The 16,077-nt window shown below is 25.9% G+C and overlaps 2 protein-coding genes across 2 annotated transcripts in view; one reads left to right on the top strand and one right to left on the bottom strand.

Moving 5' to 3' along the window:
• LOC128951652 (uncharacterized) overlaps nt 1-16,077 on the top strand; it is a 54,732-nt gene that overhangs the window by 13,955 nt on the left and 24,700 nt on the right. The gene's annotated exons all lie outside the window — the stretch shown is intronic.
• On the bottom strand, nt 8,450-16,030 carry LOC128952495 (ankyrin repeat and BTB/POZ domain-containing protein 2-like; the record flags this gene model as incomplete). The annotated part of the gene is made up of 7 exons (XM_054297900.1): nt 15,587-16,030; nt 13,610-13,963; nt 10,628-12,931; nt 10,347-10,537; nt 9,572-10,276; nt 8,993-9,064; nt 8,450-8,911 (listed from the first exon to the last, which is right to left on the bottom strand). Coding segments are annotated over exons 1-7 (4,506 nt in total), but the record flags the coding sequence as incomplete, so codon positions are not given.

Raw genomic sequence — 16,077 nt, forward strand, 5'->3', positions numbered from 1 at the left:
TTGGTAATTAACAAATTTTATTATTTTTCTATAATAATAACTATAGTTATTACATTTAATTAAAAAATTTTATAAATTAATTAATTAAAGATTTATATATTATTTATATTGATATTATAGGTGTTAATACTAAAGATACTAAAATTAAAAATTCAATAATTATTGGAGCCTTACTTGTAGTTAATTTTTTTGCCATTAATTTCCTAAACAATGAAATCCTATCGACAACTATACGACAATCGTATGAAACAATCGATACGTTAGAAAATTTAGATAAACTAATGGATAAATCAATGAAAACAATACTATTGTATGAAAATAGGGAATTAGAATTAATCAAGGTAATTTTTTTTAGTTTTATATAGATTATATAAATAATTTTTATAAATAACTATTAATTAATTAAATGTTAAAAAAACAAATTCTTATGATTAGCTATGATATATATATATATATCTAAAGTAATACAATATTATTATATTAAAATTATAATTAATTTTCTGTATAATTATTAGTAAACTTTAGAGATATTTATAGTCTAACTAATCATAAAAATTTGTTTTTTAAAAAAATTTCAATTAATTTTAGTTATTAATAGTGTCTCAGATTTATATATATATATCTATATATATATAATAAATATAATAATTATTATAATTTATTAATTTATTAATTATTATAAATTAAAGTATAATTTTTTTTAAATTTCAAATTTAATTTAAATTAAATTTCAATTAATTTTAATTACTAAGTGTCTCAGATTTATATATATATATATATTTAATAAATATAATAATTATAATAATTTTATTATTATTATTATTATTACTCAGAGAAAAGGCCATAAAATTGAACAACAAATAATTAAAAAAACATTGAATCGCAATAAAAATAAAAAAAATAAAAATGTATTTTTAAACGATTGGATTTCATTRTTTGCTAATTTAGACGATTATATGAATTTGATTCGCTATAATAAAACCCATGTTTTGCTAACCAGTCAATCAGTCTATGAAGTAATCGGTAATAAATATACAGATAAATCAACAATWCATTTGGCTAATGAAAAATATTTTCAACAATCCTATGGACGGGTAGTTCATAAACTAAACCGTCAGTCAATGGTTTCCAAACAATTTATTATATTGTATGTAATTTTTTTTAATTATTATTATTATAATATACTTATATTTTGTGTACTTAAAAATCTAATTTATAATTATATATATATATATATACTGTTTTTTCAGAAAATTAAATAATATTTATTTAAATAATTTATATATTTATATTGTATTTTATATTTAAATATATTATTTATATTTATTTTTTTAATGTATATATATATATATATATATATGATATTAATTAATACATAATAATTACTATTTGTTTAATTTGGATATAGGCTTTAATACAATAATATAATACTTAACTTGTATATTAAAAATAGATATTATTTTTATAAATGTTATTTAATTTTCTGAAAAACACACAAAAGTATATATAAAACTGGTTTTTGTTGTTGATTTAAAATTTGAATATTAATATTATAATTTTTTTTWAAAAATATATATATATTTAAAAAATCTAATTTCGATGTATTATAGGTAATTAATAATATATATATATATATATATATATATATATATATACACTATAATATACACAATAAAATTAGTTAATTTATTTTTAAATTCAGTTTATCAAAAAAAAATATAAATAAAATAATAATTCAATTATAAAATAAATTAATATTTATTTTTTTTAAATAATTTAAAAATAGATTATATATAATGAGAGAAAATGGATTATTCCCTAAAATGAATTACGAAGCAATTAAACAATTTACTTTTAATAATAATAATAATAATAAAGTCACGGATGAGTCAACATATGTGGACAGGGATTATATGATAGTGGATGAGCTGAGGATAGCATTGGGACCCTTAATCATAGGCATTACCGCTACTGTTATCGTATATGGTTTGGAAATCATATTTAAAATCTATAAATTATACTAACTTTTAAACTAAATAATTTAATTTTACAATAATTTTATGTTAAAACACACTAGCTAATACACACACACACACACACACACACTAGTTGGCATTAATACTTTTAAAAATGATATTAATATAAAAATTAAAGTATATATCATATGAGTGAACCGTTCAATTATATACTAGCTGTTATTTATATTTTTTTAAAAATAATTTTTTAAATTAAATTTTCAATCATTATTTAGCTATTTTATAAATGAAAATAAATAAATAAACGATTAATGTTGACTTCTAATCAATTATTTAATTTTATTGCAAATATATTTATACTTTAATTATTATTAAAAAAAACACTTGTTAAAAATAATATTTTTTTTAATAACAAATTTTTTTTTTGATTCAAAAAATGTTATTTTCAAAATTATATTTACAGTTTAATAACAACAAAAATTAATTTAAAAAAATAAATATTTAGAAAAAAGTTTTTAAATTAGTTTATTTTTAAAAATATTAAATTATTTTGTTAATAATTATGGTTTCGTAAATTATTTTGTTTGTTTTGTTTTTGTTATTTTAAAAATAATTATTGTAAATATTAAAATTGTATTGGTTTAAATAGATATTATTTAAAAACTAAATATGATATAATTATAATAAACTTTTTTTATTAATAAAATTATAAAAAATTATTTTAATTTAAATAAAAAATAGATTTATTTTATTTAAATTGATGTAATAATTATTTATTATAATTTATGCTATATTCAAAATAAATATATATTTTTTCTAAGTTTAAAAGATTACAGTTTATTAAAAACATTAATATTTATATATAAATACAAATTATATTTGTATTTAGTTTACAGTTTATGAAATTTAATAATAATTTAATACAATTTACAATTAATATAAATATAATCTATAAAAAAATTAATGGCTATTAATATATAAAGTTTATGTCATAAAAAAATTTTTGTTTTTTAATTTAAATATATTTTTATATAATTAAATATCTCATAAGTTTATTTAATTTAAATATATTTATTAATATATAAAAAATTATTATTATTAGAATCTATTGTTATTGTAGTTACAGTAATAATATGTAATTTTAAAAAAAATTATTAAAACTACTTTAATCAAGTTATATTAATTTAGCATAAAATATCAATAAATTAATAATGAAAAATAAATTATTATTAAAACAGTATAAAATATATTTATACATTTGTAATATTTATAAACTTATATAAAATAAACTAATAATAATTACAGACTGTAAATAAGTAATAAAATATTATTTTTTAAAATATTGTATATTAAGTATATTATTAATTAAATTAAATTAAAATTTTACAGTTTGTAATTAATATGAAAATAAGTTATTATATAACTATCACCATAAATAATATACTAAATATTATACTAAATTATAAAATTAGTTTATATATATATAATAGTATAAATAAAAATTTATAATATAATATTTTTTTAAAATAATATTTCATATTTTAATAATTAATAATAATAATTTTGGATTTAATTTATTTTAAATTATATTTTATACTAAATAAATTTTATTAATAGCATAGTAATAAAATTATAATTTTTAAAATAATTTTATTGTTGTTGATAATTTTGAGTAATTAATTTTTAAATTAAAATTTCTAAATCATAAAAATAAATTTATTATAATTTTTCAAGTATTATTATATTGAATATAATTTTTTGCACACATTTGCAACATTTATTATTGATAATATAAAATAAAAATTATTATAAATATATGAATTTTTTTAGGTTTTAATATTATAATTAAATACTGTATTAATACTGTAATTAAATAATAATTATTAAAATAAAAATCAAACAATAAATTAAATTCTAATCTAATAGTATTAATTGGAATTTTTTTTTTTAAAAAACTAATGGATATAAAAACTAATTTAATTTTACTGAAAAATACTGGTTGTGTGCAAAAATCTTTTCAGTTTTCAGAAATAAACGTATTAATAAATAACGTCAATAAAAGAAATAACGTCAATAATTATAAACAATAACTTATTCAAATTTAAAAATACTAAAAAATTAATTATAAATTTAATAATTAATTGTTTTTTAATTATTATTGACGTTATTTCTTTTATTGACGTTATTTATTAATTCGTTCATTCGCAATTTTTGAATTCCTTCGTAAACAGTATTTATGGCCGCCATATGTGTTTCCAGTGTTGCCGCATGACTTCTCTCACTACTGCCGATAATAGCTTTATACAAATTTTTGTATCGGTGTCACTGATGTGGTGTCAGCATTGGCGGCTACTAGTGCCGATGATGTATGGTCGCCTATGGGGTAGACTGCATTGTTCCGCACCTATTATCTTTGGTGAATACCCGCATTGTATTTGATGGTCGACCAGATCCGGCAGTTTTGCTGATGTCCGGCAACCGTATGGTTTGTGCATACAATACACTTCAATTGAATTCAGTATGCGCTGTATTTTTGGGTCGACACCAACACGATTGGGCTGCTCTATGGGAACATCGGTGGCAATAGCATTGTTATGACACAAACAGTTGAGTTGGTTGTCCGCTGGTGGCGTCGGCACCGGTGGCAGCGCAGACATCGCACCAAATAATATATGGACAACAATTGCGGGCAACCGGTCGGATAGGGATGCGCTCGCAAATTGTACACAAAATCAATTTAATAGGAAATCCAGGTATAGTATCATTGTTTGAAATACTAGTTGGCAATATTGAATCCATTGATTGAACTGGGATTAAAATTAACAAAAAAAAATCAAAAAATTAAAAAAAACAGATAAATATTAATGTATAAATTAATATAAATATATATATAATTATAATTAAATATATATATATATTACCTCAAAATCAATCAATCAAAAAAATCAAACACACGCTATGTATTCAAAATAAAATTCAAAAAATAAATATATATATATATATACAGTATATATGTATATACTGTTAATTTAATATAATTAAACACAATTTATAATATTATTAAATTTAAATAAAATACAATCAAACAAAAAGATTAATTAAATTATTTATTATTTATTGATTAATTATTTATTAATTTTTTAATAAAATATATTTTTAATATTTAATTTATTACTAATATTGCTATCAAATATATATATATATATTTATAACGACTAATAATTTTTTTTGATAAAAATCATGGCTTTTATACCCTTTTTAAAAACTGTAGTAAATTATGGAAAATTAATTTCAACTAAATATGTAGAATATATATATATATATATATATATATATTAAAAATAATATCTAAAGTTTTGTAATAAATTTTGAATAGAAAATATTAATAAATTTTTATAGATATAAATGAAACAATTAAAGTATTATTTTTTTAATAACATATTAGTTATTAGTATTTTTATAAATAAAATTTTATACTCAAAAAAATATTTTCCATTTAATCAATATTTGTTTAAGTTTTTTTTGCCTTATTATTGTTTTAAATAATTAATTTTATTTAATTACTAATTACTATAATATACTGATATTTAATACATGTTTTTTGAATGAATAATTAATTTTATCAGTCAATTATGAATATATATATATATGGAAAATAGTTTATATATATATATATATAATTAATATATTTAATGTTATTTATAAATATATATGAAAATTTTAATATATATACATATATATATATTTACTGTATATAATTAGTTTAAATAAAAATAAATTTTATATATAATTTTAGTTAGTTATAACTGTATATCATATTAATAACTAAAATATTAAAATAAAAGAAAATTTTTTTTCAAATAAATAATAATATTAATAATAATAATAGTTTTTTAAAAACTTTTTAAAAAGTTAATTTAAAGTAGTTTTTATATTTATATATTTTTTTTTACCTAAATTATGATACATTTTCAACATATTTGTCAAAAATAAAGGCGCTTTCATTAGTTGATTAAATTTTAACGGTTTTCTATCCAATGGACAGATTTCCCGGTGTTGTTGTTGTTGTTGGCCATCATTGCTGTTGTCTAGCCATCGACTAATACAATCGTTGCAATATAATTGCCGACAACACGGTGTGACCAGTGGTCGGCAAACTATACCCAAACATATACCGCACGTTAGCTCATTGGCCAAATCAATGGCCGATAGTAGACCCGCTAATGTACGGCTATTGCTATCCATTTTTAAAGTTAAAAGTTTAACATATAATTATAATAAAACTTAATTTTTAAATTTTTTATAAAAAAATAATAATAATTAATTTTATAAATTTTTTAAAAAAAATAATAATAATTAATTTTATTTTTCTAATAAATCATTTTATTTATATACTAATTTATTTTTGTGTAACTAATTTTATGTATTATTAATACAAGTACAGGTATTTATTTATTTTTCTAACAAAACAATTTTTGTTTATTTAAATGATATAAAAATATTTTAATACAACAACAATACCGGTATATAACAATATATATATTAAATTTAAATATATATTTAAATACTGATATATATATATAATATTTAATGTAAACAATAATAATATTATTATTATTTATAATAATATTAGATCTAAATATTTTTTCTATTAACTAGTTTATAATATCTAAAAATAAATTTTAAAATTGTCCTAAATTTTTCATTTTAATCTGTAAGCTGTATATTAATCTTAATCTTTTTTTTAAAAAAATTTTTAATAATAATAACAATATATATAATTATTTTTATCTTAACATTAATCTTGATATTCATGTACAGTATATTAAGTATTGAGTAAATAAATTATTGATTAAAAATTATAATTGTTTTGTTTAAATGATTAGTATTGAATAAATTTCAAATTTATTAATATATATAGAAATAATAATCAAATAATTTAATTATTTCATAGTTGATAAAAAAATAAATTTTTTCATATATATATAAACTGTATATTTAAAATATAATTATAAGTTAAATATTTTAAATAAAATACAACTTATAATCAGTTATAGGCATCAAATTGATTAATAACTATTTTTTTAATATTTATAAATTAAATATTTAAACTATAATAATAATAATTATTTTTTCTGTCATAATTAATATTTATATTATTAATGAAATATTTATTTTAAGAATAATTAAATACATCATAAGTTTATTATTATTATTTTTTTAAATTAATAATTTTATATAATTTAAATATATATATATATATAAAATATTTTTATAAATAACTAATACTTATTGAGTAGTATTTTAATTATTTATTATTTTTTTTGATAAATAAAATAAATATATAAAAAATTATTTTATTAATTAATTATAAAAAAATAATAATTATTTTAATAAATGATTTTTAACGTGACTTTTATGTTGTTGTTGTTGTTGTCTTTGATGGGCCAGTAGTTGCTGTTGTTGTCTATCCCGACACCGTTGTTGTTGTAATGTAAATAACAGTGCCGTCAAATGGTCGGGTAGTCTATTATGTTTGAGAGCACCTGTTGTTGTTGCTGATGATGATGATGATGTTTGGCACCGGTATTATTTGGCAAATTTTCACCCCCACCACCACTACTAGTATTATTATTAGCTATGGCACCGGTAGTATTATAACTACTGTCTTAACAATTATTAAAATTATATCAATTGTTAATTAATTTACAGTAAATTTGTTTTTTGTTTAAAATAGATATTAAAATATATATAATATAATTAATTATTTTTAAAAAAAACATAATTAATTTACTAATGTTATTTAAATTTTTATTAAAAAAATACTGTATATATATTTGGATACAATATAATTATTATTATATAAGTTTGTTATTGAATTATTTTTTTGGTCTAATTTTGTTTATATATGAAAAATATTTATTTATTTTTTTTAATTAATAATAAAAAAAACTGTAATATTTATAAATAAAATATTTCTTTATAATTTATGTTAGATATAAATATACTCCTAAAATATTTTTTCCAAATAAATGCATTTTTTTATAAAAAAAAATATCCATTTTTTCCAAATAAATTTACACTAAACTTGAATTTTTTTCAACAAAAAAAAATAAATTATTTTTGTACATAAAAATTCATGTTTTTATAAATATACAAATTTTATTATTATAATTTATTACAGCTTATGAAATTTAATAATAATTTAATACAAGTTAAATTAATATATAAATTAAAGGGGCTATTAATATATACTGTATATAGTTATATAATATATATTGTTTTAAAAAATTTAATAATTTTTATATAATTTAAATATATATATATATATATATAAATATTTTTATAAATAACTAATACTTATTGAGTATTTTAATTAATTATTTTTATTTTCGATAAATAAAATAAATATATAAAAAAATTACTTATATATTAAAAAATAATAATTATTTTAATAAATGATTTTTAACGGGACTTTTATGTTGTTGTTGGTGTTGTTGTCTTTGATGGGCCAGTAGTTGCTGTTGTTGTTGTCTATCCCGACACCGTTGTTGTAGTGTAAACAACAGTGCCGTCAAATGGTCGGGTAGTCTATTATGTTGGACTACCTGTTGTTGTTGCTGCTGATGATTGTGATGTTTGGCACCGGTATTATTGTTGGGCAACTTTCCAACCCCACTACCACTACTAGCTGTGGCACCGGTAGCTGTACTATCAAACAATAATAATTGTCCTAATTGTTGATTATTAGCCAATAGGGTGACCATATTTTCTAGTATATATCTCTGGCAATGTTGCATCAATTCAAGTGCACTAAACTGTATGGCATTCATATATAGTGTACTAACTGTTTCATGCGATATATAGTCACAGCACCGGCGGCTACAGTACCTCAACAGTCCGTCCAATTGAAAATAGGATGCGGCAGACATTAACTATTTTAATTTTTTTTAAAAATAATATTAATTTTAATATAAAAAAATTTAATTTATATATATATATATATATTAATATACCTCTAATATATCGTTTTGGTCGACATCGGTATTCAAATCAAAACCGCCATTATATAGGAATTGCATTACTTTCTAAAAAAAATAAAAAAAATTTTAAATAAAATTAATTAATTAATTAATCAATAATTAGTTAATTATAATATAAACTAATATTAATTTTTTAAAAGTTAATTAAATAATTAGTAAAAATTTTTTGTTTTAGACAATTTAAACTAATATAATACATAAAAATATTAATTAATACTTATAAATTAGATTTTTTAATTCAATAAATTATTTTCTATTATTTAATTAATTAATTAGTAACTTAAGTAATTTATTTTAAGTAGAAATAATATTTTTTTTTTGGTTATTTAAATCATTAAAATAAAATAATATATAATATTAATTAATTAATCAATAATTAGTTAATTATAATATAATTTTGTTTTGTTTTTGTAAAGTTAATTAATTAAATTAGTAACAAATTGTTAGACAATTTAATACTATAATTAATAATTAATAAAAAAATATATTAATATTATTATAATTAATTAATTATAAGCACTGGTAGATAATTAATTAATAGCCTTAACATACCTGAAATATATCAAATCTAATATTATTGATAACAATAGGTTCACGACTATTGTTGTTGTTATGATAATTATAATGATGTGGTGGTTGTTGTTGTTGATACTGATGTTGTTGTTGTAGAGCACCGGGAGGTAAGGATATTGATGACGATGAACGCAATGGTGATGCTGTAGTGGACAGTGATGATGACGATGACGATACAGATGACGGATCGGTAGTACCAGTAGTGATAGTAGTAGTACTTGTTTTACTAATATCTTGAGCACTGGTATGTTGTTGTTGCTGCTGATGATGACCAACACCAGCACCGGCAGCACCGGTAGGTTGCAGTTGAGTCTGAAACCATTGTGAAGCGTTGACTAATATGATTTTGTGGGCATAAAACACCCGTCCCTCGACTTTGAACGTACAGTCGGACATATCCCTGTTGTTAACATATTTGGCATCAATACGGGCGCCCATACGCAGGTCAATGGTGTCTATCGATTGGATGCTACCGTTACCGCAGCTACTGCTGCCGACACCAATACTATCACCAATTGGTGGCCCGATATTACCGCCGTTTGATGATAGGCTATGCTGTGATCGTCTATTTGGATGCAGACGGCGGCCAACATCGCCTCCGCCGCCGACGCGTTCATCGCCGCCACGTTTACCGAAACACGTGCTGATAATGTCGGCCAACAATAATGCCGTATCCGATGTCGGCTATTAAGAGAGATATTATAAGTATTTTTTGTTTTATCGATGAACAGGTAGTCAACTACTATACCCGTACCGTCTGATAGCGTAATAGACTGAACAATAGTGGCAAACATTCATCGATAAACTGTAGACTATAGTAGTAGTCATCGGAATCGGACCACATGTGCATAAAATCCCGCAACAATTGATCGGTAATGGCCTCCAAACGCATACCGTGGGCAGTGATCACTGTCTGCATCCATGTATGCAATGTCCAGGGAATGCCTACCGGGGGGGGGGGGGGAGGGGGAAGAAAATAATAATAATACAGTAATTCAATTGAAACGGTTGGACAGTTAGCTCATTAGCTCATACCTAGATTTCGGAGATCAAGTGTTATCTCTAGGCAACCGGTTTCGGCCGAATGATACATAGCTTCCTGAAGCACCCGTAGCTTAGTTTTGGTCAATTGTATGACTTTATTATTATTATTACTACTAGTTTTAGTAGTAGTAGTACTACTACTACTACTACTTACACTACTACTGTTGGCACCGGTATTACTAATATTACTGCAACTACTGTTCCCGTCAATAGTAGTAGTAGTAGTACTGGTCATCGACTTATTACTACAACTATTGTTGGCACCGGTATTACAATCACTGGTTGTATTGTTGCTGGTCATCAATGACATGACATTCAGAGACGGTAGCGACGACTGATGATTGGCTGCCAACCCGTGTGTCATACGGGACTTATCAACGGCAGCGGCGGTGGCTCTGGTTTTGCCGCCGCCAACAGTACCCGAACTTTCGGCCAGCATTTCCTCCAACGACAGAACATCCTTATACGTGCTGTAGGTTGTCTGCTGGGCTAACAGTGCCCGTACTATCCAACGTTGGCCGTGCATTGCAGCCACCGATATGGCTGGCGGACAACCGCGAGCGGCGGTACAGTGAGCAGCGGCCGACTGATCCGGTCGTTCGGTACTCAGATAGGGATCGGCGCCGTAGGACAACAGTAGGCGAACCAAATCGGTATGTCCGCCGCCGGCGGCCAACTGCAGGGGTGTCTGTGTTGGCCGATCGCCGCAATCGTCACCGTATCGATAGCCGCCTTCGACACGGGCACCGGCAGCCAACAAAATTTCGGCAATTTCCCGCTGGCCACGTGCGCAGGCATAGCACAGTGCTGTCCAGTACTGGGTTACTGTCGATATGTGACTACCGGTGCCGGCAATTGACTGACGATTTTTGTATTGTTGTTGTTGTTTCTGCGGCGCCGGTGTCTCAACATTGACATTACAGTGACCGCTGTCGACCAGTAGCTGAACCAATCGTTGATTACCGTCGACAATGGCCAACATTAGTGCCGTCAGACCCGAATCGTTGACCGTATTCAGGCCATAGTTGGCCGGCAATAGTTGAACGGCTTGTTGGACAATATCCGAACGCCCGGAGCCGAGCATACGGAAAGCCAGATCGGTTTTCAGCCGACGGGTACACTCCGTACTGTCCAAATCGCGGCGCCAGTATAGCCACTCTTCGCTGTTGGTCAGGGAAGTGGACAGTGGCCGGGGTGGACAATCGACACCGGGTAACAATAGTCGGGCGGCCTGGAGTAGGTCATCCCTGTCCACTACTGGCGACCGTCGATAGTAGGCCTGGGCGGCCGATACGCGCATCCATTCGTACAGTGGCGGCAATACCAGATACGGACGTTCGTAGACCAACTCCTGGCCAACAACACCGCCGCCGCTGATTGACGATGATTGGCCATCGGCTGTATTGTTGGCCGCGGCCACTACTGCCGATTGGTGTTCAAGTTGGGCGCATCGCATATAATAGTATAGTGAATGTAGTCCGCCTAACGACCAGTTTTGTTGCGACCACCACATGGTTTGACCAGATTTTCGTTGTTGTTGTTGACCACYACTGGTTGCCGCYGACGGCTGCATAGCTAACCGATATTTACGGATTTCGTCGATCAATTCGGCCAACTGTTGGACACTACCGACACAAGTGGTCAACAATTTTTGTTCCAATTGTTTGGCCAACTGTTGACTACCGTTGTTGTCGTCATGACTACTACTACTACCGGCGATACCGCCGCCACAGCCGCCGTCGCTGCCAATCATATCGACGGCTGCGCTAAGCGCTGGCGACAATCCTAGCGCACCGTTGGCCGTACGGCCGGCAATCAAATGGGCAAACGGTTGCAAAACACCCCACAGATCGGGATTGTTGGCCACACAAGTGTCCAACAGTTGAGCAGTTAGTACTACACCGCAACCACCACTACTACCGTCGGCAGTTGTAGCGCCGGCGGCGCCAGTGGTGGCCGTAACTTGAAGACAATGAATGATAATTTCTTCGACCAGATTTTCGACCGCAGCGGTCATATAAATAGCGGCCACTTCATCAACAAACTGACCCATACGGACGTCGCACATCCATCGGTGAAATTGGCCGACSGATAGCTGTAGGCCGGCTCGGGTTTGTTTGGATTGACGCCACTGWGARTAGTCGCCACTGCCTACTGGACAGCYGCCGCCACCGCCGCCAACACTCACGGCAAATATGGCGGCCGCCCGATGACCCGATTTAACGCATGTATCGGCCAATTGGGTGCCGAAAACAATACGGATGGCGCCGGCAATCTCGTGTTTCGTACAGATACCTGTCCACAACAGTAATAGATAAGCACCGGTAGGTTAATATAGTTGGCACACACTAACACTAGCACTAACACACACACACATAGACACACACATAGACACACACACACACACACATAGACACACACATACACATACACATACACATACACACACACACACACATACATAAATATATACACACATAAATATATATACATACATATACACACATTTACACATACACGCATTTACACATACACATACACATACACAAACACACACATACACATACACATACACATACACATACACATACACACACATACACATACACATACACATACACATACACATACACATACACACACACACACACATACATAAATATATACACACATAAATATATATACATACATATACACACATTTACACATACACGCATTTACACATACACATACACAAACACATACACATACACATACACATACACACACACACAAACACACACACACACACATACAAACAAACACACTCACAAACACACACACACACATACAAACAAACACACTCACAAACACACACACACATACATACAAACAAACACATACAAACAAACACACACACAAACACACACACACACATACATACAAACAAACACACTCACAAACACACACACAAACACACACACACATACATACCTAACGGTTTGGCCAGTCGTTGAGCTTCGCTGGCTATCCGGATGAGTGGCCGCTGTAACAGATAGGACAGCCGCGGCAAACAGTCCATCGAAATCCAACGGAGCCGTTGTCGTAGTCGACCCTCGCGTATCAGTCGTAGGACATCCTGGGTATCCCACGGATAGTGTTGCAGTTCAACCAGCCGTGAATGTGTGTCCACCCAAACAAAATCGTCGGCAGCATTGGTGGTCACGTTTGTACCGACGGTTTCCATCGATGAATATCGTTTCAATCGGTGGCGGAAAGTATTTCCGGTTATCGGCTCGTAATCGCTGCCCGAATAGTAGGACGAGTAGGTACTGGTCGAGTGGCCACCTGTTGAGCCGCCGATATATAACCCGAAAAACATATATAGAAATAGAAATAATTAATTAAATTAATTAATAAAATTATAATTAAAATTTCATAAAACTCTACTAATTTTCTACTAATTATTATATTAATAAAAAAAATTAATTTTAATTTAATTAAAATAATCTAATATATCATTAATTTTATAGATTTTTTTTGTTGAAAAATATATTTTATTATTAATTAATTTTTTTTAAAAAATATTATATAATTATAGAAACAAATATATATAGATTTTTTTAAAATTAATAAATGTTTTATTTTTTAATAAATTTAAATAATTAATTGAGATATTATTTTTTTAGTATTTAAAAATTTTAAGTAACAATTAGTGATTTCAAACTTGACTCAAATAATTAAATTATTATTGAAATAAATTCAATTCAAATAATATGATTGAATTAATTTTACAATTTTATCATAAAATACTTTAGTATTATTAGATCAGTATTATAAAAGTGTTAAAAAATWTTATTAATTTTTTYYAATTAAAACATATTTTAATACTTTATATTAAAAAAAAATTATATAAATAAATACAAACTTGATTATTTTTTAAAAAAATATTCCTAATTTTAATTTAAAATTTAAAAAAAACTATTACTAAAAGTTAATTAATTCATAAAATTATTATAATAAAYAKAAAAAATATAAAAATTAATATTATTTGATGCCAATTATAGCTATTGTATTAATTATTAAAAATATAACTTAATTTAATTAAATCAATAATATTATTTTTACAGTTATGTAAATAAATAGGAAAAAATTGTATTTTATTATTATTATTAAATATTTTAATCTAATTTAACTATATGTGTTTATTTGTAATTTAGTTAAATAAWTWAGCATTAAAWATATATAATCTGCACACTCAAAAAAACATACACAATTAAAAAATAATAAATAAAAATATTATTATTTTTTAACAAATTAAATGGTGATTAAATTATCTGTTTATATAATATAATGTAATAAATAATAATATTTAATGTAAAGCTGTAATAATATTAACTTAAATAGTTTTACAATAGTTTATGTAAAAATAATTATTATATTAGTAAACATTTAAGATTTTAATAAAAAGTAAAAAATATAAATATTAAAAAACTAATTTAAAAAATTAATAAAAATACAAGTATTTCAATAGTTTTTTTTAAATTATTTAAATACATTTATAATTTACTATCATATTATTATTAGTATAATTTTTTTTCTAAAACTAGTTTTATTTTTTGATTTACTAATTTTTCATTTTAAAAAACAAACTTAATAATAATTAACTAATTAATTAATTAATTAGTTTATTACTTAATTTTTTTTTAAAAAAAAATGTTAATTATCCTAGAAAATTTTTGAGAAAAAAATAATAAATTTTTCTAAATACTAAAAATATAATATATTTCTAATATAACTAAAATTACATTATATTTTATATTGATATTTAAAGTTTTATTTTTAATTATTAAAAAAATATAAATAAAATATACAATTACTTAAAAAAATTAAAAACTTAATGTTTAAAAAAATATAATAATTAAAAAATAATAAATAATTTAAAAATAAATAAAAAATTAAATCCCAAACCTTGTGTCCTCAGCGACATCTGTTCAATGGCTGCCCGTACGCCCTCTAGACTGGTCATACCTCCAGTGCCCGCAGCCATATGACCAGCGGACATCCCGGCGGCGGCGGCGGCCCTCGAAAATATACTGTCCTCCCGATGATGACTACCGRCGGCTTTACGCGATCGGAGACCCGCTGCCGCTGCCGACGAYTCAACCGATGGACGACTACTACTACAAGCATACGGATCGCCGCCACCTTTAACTATGAGCACCGGTAGTAGTAGTAGTAGTAGTAGTAGTATTAGCACCGGTATGATGATTGGTRGATCTATCGGTGCTATTAGTAGTATCGGTACCCGACGACATCGATGCATGACCCGATGACGAYAGTGACCTATGGCCRCCGCCACCTTTACCGCYGGCGCTGACCCTTTCATCGCCACTACTCGCCCAACCGTTGGCCTGCAATAGTAGTGGTGGTGGTGGCGGTTGTCTACTGTTGTTAGCCTT

The sequence above is a fragment of the Oppia nitens genome, unplaced genomic scaffold (genome assembly GCF_028296485.1).
Source record: "Oppia nitens isolate AA-2021 unplaced genomic scaffold, nextdenovo-longstitch-racon4-pilon3 scaffold1_pilon_pilon_pilon, whole genome shotgun sequence".
NCBI classification, from domain to species: Eukaryota; Metazoa; Arthropoda; class Arachnida; order Sarcoptiformes; family Oppiidae; genus Oppia; species Oppia nitens.